General features: G+C 42.3%; 1 protein-coding gene across 1 annotated transcript; it reads left to right on the top strand.

Annotated features, from left to right (window-relative positions):
• Window positions 1–3,199: 3,199 nt before the first annotated feature.
• ASCL4 (achaete-scute family bHLH transcription factor 4) lies at window positions 3,200–5,203 on the top strand. The gene has a single exon (XM_065741316.1). The coding sequence runs from the start codon at window positions 3,345–3,347 to the stop codon at window positions 3,909–3,911; it is 567 nt and encodes a 188-aa protein (XP_065597388.1). The 5' UTR covers window positions 3,200–3,344; the 3' UTR covers window positions 3,912–5,203.
• The last annotated feature ends 7,035 nt before the right edge of the window (window positions 5,204–12,238 follow it).

The following is a 12,238-nucleotide window of genomic DNA, read 5'->3' as shown; positions in this document are numbered from 1 at the left end:
CAGCTCTGAAACAGAACATTTCTGCCATGGTAGATCAATGAATAATAACTGACTTCTACCAACCAAAGGCAAACCAGGTCCTCTGCTTCCCTTTCAGCTTGAGGAATCTCATGTTCACAACAAGGAAGGTGATTTGAGAAACAGCATAAGAATTAAGAACAATGAGTTTTCTTAGAAGAAAGATACTGTCCACAGAGTCTTAATCTACTCATTACACTATGGTGCCCCAGTCGTGCTGCTGTCTCTATGCACGGCTGCATGGATCGGTACAAGCATGACGCGTTGCCCTCAATCTGATTGTGCTCTCATGAGGGTGTGCTGCCTTGTTCTGTCTCCCTGCCCAGGTTCAAAGCCCTGTCAGTGAGCATGACTTTAGATTTGTCAACAAGATATGATGTTCAGCAAGCGCCTGTGGTGTGTTCCCTTGCTCAGAAGCACAATCTGCAGACTCTGTCATGAGATCAGTTATGCAGGTGAACAATTCACGTGTTGCTTTTGTTGCTGTTGTTGTTGTTGTTGTTGTTTTTCCCATGTATTTATTTAAGGAATTAACAATGGATTGTTATTTTATTTTTTTCTGTAGGAGGAGTTTAGCACAGGTGTGGTTCTGACCCGTTGGGAAGTACAGATGACCTGCATTTATAGTAAACATAGAAAAGAGCTCTGGCAGCAAAGAGCAGTGAATTTGCACAACAGAACTGAAACATAGCTGTTCCTTTGAACTCAGCTGGACTTTTGGCGGGTTCATGGAGGGCTGCAAAAAGTTTTGGCATCTGAGAGCCCCAGGAGGCATGCTGCCATTTCCTTATGTACTGCTGCAGAGATTGTAGAGACTGGGGAAGGTCTTTGCTTGTGCTGACTGTGACAGAGAACACAGCATTTTTCAATAGAAAAAAAGACAAACATCAAGTGTCCTTTTCCTATTTCAGATGTTTCCTTAGAGGCCAACATCCTCCCTGTTCCAAGAAAGCTTCTAGTCCTTGCCCACCTTAGCACTACAGCAAATGTGCTATTTTCAGAATTCAGATCTGGAAATGCTTCTACCGGAGAGCTCTCTGACAGCAAGATTTGTAGTGCAAGTGATGTTGAAAAGCTGTTGATGTTGTTCAACAGTTTCTGCACTTAAAAAAAGAAAGAAAGAAAAGAAAAGAAAAAGAAAGAGAAGAGAAGAGAAGAGAAGAGAAGAGAAGAGAAGAGAAGAGAAGAGAAGAGAAGAGAAGAGAAGAGAAGAGAAGAGAAGAGAAGAGAAGAGAAGAGAAGAGAAGAGAAAGAGAAAGAGAAAGAGAAGAGAAGAGAAGAGAAGAGAAGAGAAGAGAAGAGAAGAGAAGAGAAGAGAAGAGAAGAGAAAAGAAAAGAAAAGAAAAGAAAAGAAAAGAAAAGAAAAGAAAAGAAAAGAAAAGAAAAGAAAAGAAAAGAAAAGAAAAGAAAAGAAAAGAAAAGAAGAGAAAATTTGAAAAGAATTGTGTGTCCTACAGGGTGTGCCTTCACACCTTCCACTTGAGCTCTGACAGATGTTTCAGAAGGGCATTTAGATGTGACTTGCAAAGGTCTCAACCCCTCATGAAAGGCATTAGCTAACCACCAGGTAATGCTGCAAACCTTCAGCTTGAATCACCGGCAACATTGGCGATGGAGATGAAAGTGGATGGATACTTGCCCTGGATTTTGAGTGCTTTGCACTTGCATAATTCAGAGGCCAAGATTGTTCTCATTTACATCTATCTGGAAAGGTCTCCCTGTATGTTCATCATATTTTGAAGATTACAATCTAGATTTCTCTTGTACCACTTATTTTTTCTTTTTGAAGCAGCGGAGATACTGACTTGAAAGCACTCACTGACATCATTGCTGCTGGTTTCTGACTCAGCAGAGACACAGATGTGTTTCTCAGAGAGGAGGATGTTGTCTCAGTTACTCACGCTTCGGAGGCTGTTTGGCATGAAAGAACAAACAGGGTGGAAACTTTCACTTTGAGCAAAAGAACAGTTTTAATAGAGCCCACATGCTTGTACCTTTTCATGTCAGTCCTTTCCCACTGCTCTCCCAGGCCAAACACTCAACTCACCGAACTGATGGTGGCAAAAAGAAGGCAATCTGGTTAACTGTGGAGATGTGTTTCTGGAAAAAAATATGTATAACTATGGAGCTCTTGAACAACAAAATGGGGAAAGATGCTCCAGTCACCACAGAAAATCCTAGCATGATGGATTTCTTAGAGGAAGCACACAGATGATCACATGATGCCCTTGTGCTGCCAAAAGGCCTAGTCTTCTGCCCACTTCTCCTTGGCAACAGGTCTGGCACAGCTATGAGAGATTTTCAGCTCCTCAGTTAAAGTACTCTGTAGGATGCATCTAGAAAACCAGCATTTATGTAAACATCTGGTAACAGCAACACCAGGGCAATCAGGACATAACCTCTGTATTTCTGGGGAAAGTGATTATAACAATGACCAGAACATCTCTGCAATGAGCAGAAACGTGCAAAATGCTGCAGGCTTTCTTGAAAATGTTCATGTTCAATTTGTGAAACTCATACTTCTTAAAAAAGCCTGTCATCAGGAGACGAGAACAGTTTTCCTCTTATCACTTGCACGTATGCATTCTTGATCTGACATGACTTGCAACCACAAGAGAGCACTCTTTCCTTTGAAGATTTCTCTGCTTCTCCAGAAAGCTAGAGACATGCCATATAAGTTTGCAAACTGCTTGTGAGCTGTTTCAGTTAGACCAGAGCAGCCGAAACAACAAAGCTTGCAGTTGTCTTTTGGATTTCAATGTGAAAAGCCTTTGGGTAGTTTTCGGATGACAGAAGATCCTCGGTTCCTGAAAGGGAGGAGTTCTGCCAAAACTTTGAAGATCTCTGTAAACTTTGCAAATTACGCCACTTTTGGAGACAATTATATCAAACGATACTGTGGATTACAATACATGAGAAGTGTTTAGAGCCTGGAAGATTATTTATGTTTGGCTTTAACTCGTATGGTCATAATTTCAAGAAGGGAGAAAAGGAATACACAGGAACCCTCTTATTATCTTTTGAAATCTGAAGATCAGAGGAAAAGGAAGGTTTAAAAGCGTGGAGTGATGGTCCTCAAAACCTGTCTATAAATTAGCTGGCATCCTGCATCTATAAAAACAAGGCTTAGAGCTGATTTTCAGGCACTAGTGGACCTCCTGAGTCATCAGAAGTGCTTTGAGATCTGAGTTTCTACACTCTGCGGGAAAAAATTGCCACCCGTGGGGCAGAGTACCTGCACAAATGTTTCCTTCTTGCCTGGATTGACGCAGGATTTGGAAGCCAAATTCGGGAGCTGACTTTGCACTGTCGAGAAAGGAGAAAGCATGGACAGCAGTAAAGATGATGATGGACTGTTGAACAGGGTTGCATTTTCAGGAGCGATGCCCATGGATAACCGCCACATACATCCCCAGGGCGTTCCCCTGGGAGAGCCCTTCGGGGTTCCCTTCCGCCTAGAGCCATCATACTGGGAGCAAGCCTATGGTGGGCACACAGGTCGCATCTCCTACATCCCATTCCCTGGCTATGTGGGCATCTACGACTATTCCTTTGAGCCTGCCTTCATTCGGAAGAGGAACGAGAGGGAAAGGCAGCGGGTGCGCTGTGTGAACGAGGGCTACACACGCCTGAGAGAGCATCTGCCCAAGGAATTTGCTGACAGGCGCCTCAGCAAAGTGGAGACCCTGAGAGCGGCGATAAGCTACATCAAGCACCTGCAGAGCTTGCTGGACTGCCATCCTCTGGGGTCTAGCAGCAAGGAAACGCTCTCCACCAAGGAGCTCCCGGATGCACCCAGCCCTGGTCCTCTACGGGAATGCAACAGTGATGGAGAGTCGAAAGCCTCCTCAGCCTCATCCCCCTACAGTGAATTTGAGGAGGCAGGTAGCTAGGAATTGGCCCCCTGGAGACAGAAACCTTCAAGACCTTCTGAAAGCCAGAGCTAAATCCCCTGGGATTTTTCTGCAGATTAAGATGAATACCAGGAAGAGGAAAAACAGCTGGGAGAAAAGATAAAGGTATTTTCACTCTGTCAAAGGACAACTATGTTGTCTGCACAAAACTCAAAGATGATTTGTAAGCAGACAGACCTCGCTTAGGTTGTTCCAGCTGTGTTACTCAGCTTTGGATTGTTAAAACCGAAGCAACTTTTTGCATTCTACTTTTCATTCAGCTCTTGTTCTGTTTGTCTATTTTCATTTGCCTTTCACGTGAGGAAAGAACAAAACCAGATCAACCCATTTCAGGAAATCCCCCTTCCCTTTCTCCCGCTTCTTCCTTTAAGTTTTGTTTTCCCAACTGCTAAGTTGGAATACACTGGCTTACAAACATTTCAACTAGGAAAAGTAAGATTTAGATAACACATCTTTCTCTAGAATTTTTACTACACCACCAGAAATGCTCCTATTTCTGAAAGACAGTGTTTTTCTAAACTCATGAATGATTTTTTTTTTATGGCATCTTCTACAGTGAAAGAAGCAACTCATGCATGGGACTCTGTCTGTTTGGTTTTTATCGGAAGGATGATTTTCAGGTAGACAGAGATTTGTAAAACTGCACCTAAAAAGGTGCAGCTGCACTTCTGATATTGAAAAGATGTTGCTGGTCTATTTCTTTCTTTACTGAACATTGAGTTTGGACACAGAATAGTCCTGAGTATTGTTGACCGGTTAGAACTTGGAAATAGGTTCCCATAGTGGTTATGGAGTGGTATGTACAAAAAGGGTAACATTAAATACATTAATATACATCTGTGTGAAGGTGTAGGTGTTTCTACTTTAGATCAGAATATTGCATTACATTTTCAAGGAATACACCTTTTCAAATGAATATCTCAAAGTACACAAAAGAACTTTAATTTGGACAATGTCTGCTTAAAATGAGAACGTTTCTTCAAATTGCTCAAAAAACTTCCTTTCTCCAAGGCCAGATTTTGTTAATATTTAGCTATGTGCTTGAATCCCATTCTGAATATGAGGCAGACTCCTTCTTACTCATACATCTTACACAAACCTTCAAAATCTCTGCTTTTTCGACCTCACTTTGGTGAAATGGTTTTGCTTCATTTTGTCTTTCCTACACAGTGTGCCGACTGAACACCTGAATAAGTACTTGTGTGTAAATGAGAATGCATACTGATTAAATACCTCAGATGTGTCCATACATTTCATTTGAATAAAAAATGCAATACATCCTGACTATGGATTGGGTTTTTTTGTGGGTTTTTTTTTTCACTTGCAATGGATAATGAATGGGACAGCACTGTTTGCAGGAGCAATTAATTTTCAGGAGAAAATAAGGAAAATGGATAGGAAGTGCATACAAAGTGCTACCTATGAAACTATATTTTTAACCTAGATGTTTGCATCCCAATATTTAGCAGGTTTATACTGTTGGCGTCTAATTGAATTTATTAATTATAAAAATACCATGTTGATTTCTAGCACACTGCTATGGACCTCTGTATGATTTTACTGTTTACGTGGCTTGATAGTGATAGGACAAGGGGAAATGGTTTTAAACTAAGACCGGGGAGACGTACATTAGATGTTAGGAGGAAGTTTTTCACTCAGAGGGTGGTGATGCACTGGAACAGATTGCCCAGAGAGGCTGTGGATGCCCCATCCCTGGAAGCATTCAAGGCAAGGCTGGATGTGGCTCAGGGCAGCCTGCTCTAGTGGTTGGCAACTCTTCCCATGGCAGGGGGGTTGAAACTTCATGATCTTTGAGGTCCTTTTCAAGCCAGACCATTATATGTTTCTATGATTTAGCTACCGAATGCCTGCTTAGAAGTACTTGGCTCAAGCTAATGCTGCAGCTCTAAACTCAATTATCTCTTCTGAAGTCATATATGTGTTTTAAATAGTATTGAAAAGCAGACATTTAAGCACATTGCACACAACTCAGATATGGAAAAAAGCCTAAATATGTTGTCCAAGTGGCTTCTGACAGATCATTCCTTCAAAGATGTCAATGGCAGTCACGAGCTTTGTCCTTTATTCTTTAAGAGGTAGCCAAGTTCCTTTTCTGACAATTTTAGTTTAGTTTGTTTCTATTTTCCAGACCTCAGACATTTCATCCCTGTGATCTGAACAGTTCTCACTAAGGAGCTAGAGCTTAGGCACTGATTTTTGGATGCATCAGTGTTTATATTTTTTATCCAAGAAAGAGGAGAAGGGCAATACAGTGGTAGGATGGCTGCGTGGGTTCCATTCTTTTTTGTCTTTTCTTCTCTTTATAGTTTCTGACAGTGGACTCAAACTCTCTGTGCCTCAGTTGTGATATTTCTGGAAATGGAGTGGCACTGCTGGTAAGTCTGTGGGTAAGCTTGGGCTGCCTTTCTTTCCTTAGAGCAGAGATCAAATCTGTCTTATCTATGAAAAACATACATTCAGAGTACCTGAGATAAATTCTGTGAAATGCTTTTTAAAGCACTTTGAAGATGAAATGCACTTAACACACATCTAATGAAAGTAAGTAGACAAGTCAAACCAAACCACTAGAAATCAAAACAAGCAGAATGCCTGTTTCTATCTGGGTGGGAGGCATCAGATAACTCCCCAGATACATTTTTAGATCAGATGCTTATCATGGAGGTTTGAGTACTGCAGCGACACAGCCAAGAGTTGTAATCCTGTGGTTTCAAATCCTGGACAGAGGGTACAGTGTGCCTCCTCAGTGATCAGCCAGGCCAGTTGGCTGGAGAAATGGATGGAGCCACAGATCTACCCCTTGCCAGTTTAGTCTCACATGGGATGTGCTTCTAGGGGAGGCTAATCAGGGGAGAGTATCTCCTGTGTGTGGTCCTGGCTGTGCACTTGTTCTACACTGCTGTAGAGTGACCCTTCTCACGTGAAATGCAGGCTGACCTGCTGCACATCTAGATGGGCTGGGTTATTTATTGTGTGTCCTTAATGTTCCATTCGGAATCATGTCTGGATTTTCTGAAATAATGTTTTGGAAAGACCTTCGGGCCTCAAGTCAAGGAAATAGATGAAAAAGCCTATATTAATAAAAATATGCATGTATATACATTTTATGTTTTACATTTCACTCTTTGTAACAGCCCTGGAGATGTCCTTAAATTGCTTCTTGATCCAACCTCAGTGCTGAGGGTGTAAAAGCTAGAATGTCACATAGAACTTAATTCACTTTTAAAGGAAAATGAATTTCTGGATGAAAATCAAATTATTTCTGTGCAAAAAATCAGTGACAGGTTGAAGTGCTCCCAGGAAAGCTGGACACTTCATTTCTCAACATTCCTATGGACACGCATGCATGCTTCTAGCACAAGGAAGTGGAAATCAGCTAAAGTTTTCCCAAGTGTGGATCTGTGCTTCCTATTCATGTCAGCAAAAGTTTCAAGAGAATGCTACATTTCAGAAGATTTCTTAAGCTGTTTCTGTTCAGACAAAGGTTTTCTCCAAAGCTTTTGAAGTAAATCATGATCAGACTTTGAAGGCAGACAATGATCCGACTTGTCACCCTGAGAATTAAAGTTTTAGTAGAAATGGTGACCAGAAGCATTCCCTCTATGTGGTACAATCACTTCAAGAAAGTCAGCACTGAAATCCCTAGGCAACCGTGCTACAGCTTTATCAAACTCCCGCACACCAAATGCAGACTTTAATCTTTCTATCAAACGTGAAAAAAGTGCACATCTGTCGTCTTCCGTCTTCTGCCATTAACTTACAAATCCATTTGCTCCTTGATATTATCAGCATTTTAAGGATGTGTAATCCTGGCCCTGGGATTGCTTTTAATCCTCTAATAGCTATTTAGCTGATTTCTTTGTGAAAGCCCATCCACACTCCTTTCATGTTATATTACCCAGTGTCAATAACACAGCCAAAGAAAACCAGAAGGCACTATAGAGAAATCGTGTTCAGAGAGCAAAGCAATCAGGGCCAATTTATCTCACTGGAATAAATGAACAGGGAATAGCCACACAAAAGCAAAGAATTCTTGAAAACATTTAAAGGCAGCATACTCAGAAGGAAGCAAAAAAGGAAACAAAATGTTTGAAGTGGTACCAACAGGAGAGCTCTGCTGTAGTTGGCCAAGGTCAGTCATAGAATTAGAGAATAATTACAGAATAATTTAAGTTAGAAAAACCCACTAGGATCATGTAGTCCAATCATGAGCCCACTCCCACCATGCCCACTGACCGTGTCCTCAGTGCCACATCCACACAGTTCTGGAACTCCTCCAGGGACAGTGACTCCACCACCAACGTTCTCTGACAACCCAGAGGCATGCTTGCTGGCAGAAGTCTAAATACTCACTCATGTATTTCCCACATGATTTTTTCCCCTTTTTCTTAATCTCTGAGTACAGCCATTGGCAGAGTGATGGAAAACTTCTCTTAGCTGAGGAAGCTAGCCATGATGGAAAAACAAACCAGACTGGAGGCATGTCTGAAGGTGGATGTCTCTCTCCATTACCTCAGTTGATCTCCACAGTCTAGTAGAGGATCAAAGATGGAGAGGAGTCAGGCTAGGATGCTAGTGAAATTGCATCTGTTTGCAATTTACAGCAATTTGTCAAGGTGACACTGCTCAGAAGATGCTCCAGAGCTGGCTGAAAAGGTTATGAGTAAAATTCATTGACTAAAAAAAAATAAATCAGCTGTATTTCTTCCAGTAAATGATGGCAACTATCCTAAGCCAAGACCCTGGAAAGTGAACAGGGAACAACATGGTTGTCTGTTGTGCTTTGCTAGAGGCTAGCAGGTTGGGAGAAGAAACAAGGTACTCAGCTCCACTGGGGTATTCCCACAAGGCTTTACAAAGCAAATCTCTCACTGAGGTCAAAAGAGCTGTTTTTGCTGGATAGAGCCCTGTGAGAAAGTTACCTGGTGGCCCATCTATGCTTGGCTATCACCTCTGTTGCCAGAATTTGTCTCTTCATGGCTTGAGCGTGTGACAGTCAGCACAACATCTATCCAGAGCACATGAATGGTGTGGGTCCTTGCTTCCACCATGCCTGTGTTGAGATGGGAGTAAAGGCTCAGAACCTCACCTGGCATTGTGGTACAGCCTCAGAAGAAGAAAATCTTTCCTCAGTTTGTAAGTTGAGTAGAAAAATAAGTGAATAACAACAAAAACCCAGCTCAGGAACGGAAAGTGCAGGTATGTGCATGGTATGGCTTTACTGGATGCACTTCAAAGGAAAAACACAAGAAAAGCTAAGTTTAATTGCTTTCCTTTCATTTGCTTAGCTTACAAAAGAACCATTTTCCTGAAAGACTCAGAAGCTGCATGTATACAAGCTGGAAATGCTAGGGTACCATAGCCCAGCTCTGGAGTGGGGTTCCACCACTATCTTTTTCCTGGCGGAAGGAACAGCCTCCAGAACAGACACAGAAGACAGGTGATGATTCTGCTTTTAGCCACCTCCAGTCATAACTTGGTGCATTTGTGTAAACATGGAGCTTTGTCAAGGTCAGTACATCCATCTGTGAATCTGGGTGGTTGAAGACCCTGGTTCATTACCAACACTGTAGTTATGACTGATAGTGTCAATACCCCCAAAACTATGGGTTAAAGGTGCAGGTAGCAACTAGCAAGCTCACAGAATCATAGAATTAAGGAACGTTTAAGTAGGAAAGGACCTTAAATTTCATCTAGTTCCTACCCCCTGCTGTAGGCAGGGCTGCCAAACACTGGATATTTCACTCTGAATTCCCTCTCACTCCTTTTTAAAGTCTTTGAAGCCTTTGTTATGGGACCAACCTCAACCCATTTCAGATTTGAAGACAGAGGTCTTGAAGACATGGTATTCCTACAAGCTCCATGAACACTGGTGGCACCAGAGTGGAAGGAAACACTGAATTAGAATCCTTACAGATGGGAAAGCTAACACTCAGTTATATTTTCAGATTAACCTGCTTGATGGCCTGCCAACCTATGGGCATCAGAAGGCAAATGTGCTTTGTAGTAGTACAACATGCTGCTTCTTGTTCTGCCTGCTGGAAACAAAGGGTGGAAACGTGGGTATTTTGGGGCAGTGTTGGATTTGGAAGGATGAAACTGAATGAATGGACTGTGAGAGGCTGATGGATTGAAAATGCGATGAAAGCACTGGGCAGTGAAAGTGAGGAGAGTATAACACAGATGCAAGCCAAGCCAAGCTGCATTGCATCTGCTTCTCATAGATTAGCTACAATTTTGTCTTAATGCTCTGTGATTCTGAACATATAGAGCAAATTTTTGTGCCCCTGAGCTGTTCACCATCAGCATTTAATCCAAACCAACCTCCTCCATCTGTACCAAGATCACAAAAAGAACAAGTAGTTCCACATAAATGGAATTTTCAGGCCTTTTTATCTATTTCCTTTACTGACAGCATGATGCTATACTACGCTACTGTCTAGATGTAGCTCTTTACATTTAAGAAGCACTGAAGAAGTCCCAAGTTCAGCTACAAAATGTTTATCCCAGAGAAACGCTGTAGATGAACTGTACTTCCACATACCCTGTGGTATTAAAGCTCATTGGTGCTTAATGAATGAAATGGATGATAAACTATGCAATGTACAAATGAAATGAGACAGATGTACAAACACGGCATGCTGTGGTGTCTGCACATGAGAGAAGGAGGAAGGATGGTAGAGGAAGGGAGGAGAAAAAGTGGTTTTGAAGTGTGGCACACCGTTTGATATCAAATTATCTGCATGGCTGAAACCAGGGAAATAAGAGCAAATTAGATATGACACTTCTGGGGAGGATTAATTCCTAAAGGAAAAGAAAAGAACTTAAAGAAAACATATCTGCAGGTAAAGCCTGTGGAGACGTAAAAAGGCTGTGAGATCTTACATAGCAGAAATGCTATTGAGAACAAGCAGAGAAGAGACCCTTGCAGACCAGCACATACAGGGAAGCATAAGTAAGGCTGGAGAAGGCATGATGCCTCAATAGCCCTACTACCAAATGGCATGTGTGTTTTCCATCACTAAAAGTGCTTCCCACTTTCCCATTGCATATTTTTAGGCTAGCTTTGCTCTTTTGGCCCAGAGAACTATGAGTTTAGGGAGGACTCAATTTTCCCCATTGAAGCTTATTCTCGGCATCCTTCACAAGCTTGGCTGTGGTCTGTGGCAGCTGTTGTCTCTGTTATCCTCAGAAATGAGAGGTGGAGTGTGCTGGGGCTGGACTACATCATCCTGGAGGAGGAAAACAGAAAGGGAAAATATGAGGAGCTCAACACAATGATGAGAGCTGTGACGAAGAGCCCAAAGCGTGGACAGAGGCCAAACAGATGAGGTGTTTCTCCTAAATGAGGAATTTCTTTACTGGGACTGCTCTTCAGCCCTGGGTTTCCCCTTCATTTCAGCACCAGCACAGCCCTCCTCTTGCCACTGTGTTGGGACCACCAGCAGATCCTGCTGTGTCTCAATAGAAAATATCACTGGGCTGCCTTTCCAGTATTTCACCCCGAGTCCCCTGAGCGCATAGATAAACCTGCCCTTGAACATCACCCCGGCTGCACCCCATGCCATGGGTTGATGATGCCCTGCAGAAGCTGCTCATCCCAATGGGGTTGCTGGATGGATCAAAGCTGAGCCATGAGTGTGTCAGCATGAGGCATTTGCCTCTGTTTATATGCTGCATGCATTTTTCAGTGCTATCAAAGCTTCAAAAGCTCCATTTACGTTAACAAGCCCATAAAGCATAAGGATATTAAATGTTGTTTATAGTCCCCTGTCTGAGAAGATCATTCAGTTAGCAGCTGGCTCAATTTTTAGTTAAGTGAGTTTGGTGAGAGTGCCAAGATGTCTCTGTACGTGCTGTGGGAGCTCGTGTTGAAAGAGTAGGAAAGAACAGCAGCAATCCCTGTGCAATGTCTGGACTACTCTGTGATAAGAACAGTCAACATTTTCAGAGATGGCTTTGAGATTTGTGTTTTGAGGTCATTGTCTTAAAGAACACGTTTTGCATTTGACCTTTTGTGTAGAAAGGTACAGTTTAGATCATTCCATCATCTGATAGCTGCCACAAGATTACTAATGGTGTATGTGGAATGATGGGGATCAGAAACTGCATCTGGCTGTGCGGAGTGAGGACTAGGAGCAATTCATCCAGCACAGCATCTTGTGGAGCAGGCATTTTCAGACAGCAGCTGGAAGAAGAATGATTGGAAGGGTTTAGACTGAGTTAAAGTCATGTCCTGAAAATAATGTGAAAGGAGCAGAGGGTTTCATCCATATGGGCTTGTGTAT

Source organism: Cyrtonyx montezumae, unplaced genomic scaffold (assembly GCF_038088225.1).
Source record: "Cyrtonyx montezumae isolate F1298 unplaced genomic scaffold, pur_monq_1.0 scaffold_3, whole genome shotgun sequence".
Classification (NCBI taxonomy): domain Eukaryota; kingdom Metazoa; phylum Chordata; class Aves; order Galliformes; family Odontophoridae; genus Cyrtonyx; species Cyrtonyx montezumae.
Note: the sequence above shows the minus strand (reverse complement) of the source record. Positions and strands in the feature narration are given on the sequence as shown.

Bases quoted from the DNA above. Each gene is read 5' to 3' on its own strand.
- ASCL4 (XM_065741316.1), top strand. From the start codon at position 3,345: ATGGACAGCAGTAAAGATGATGATGGACTGTTGAACAGGGTTGCATTT.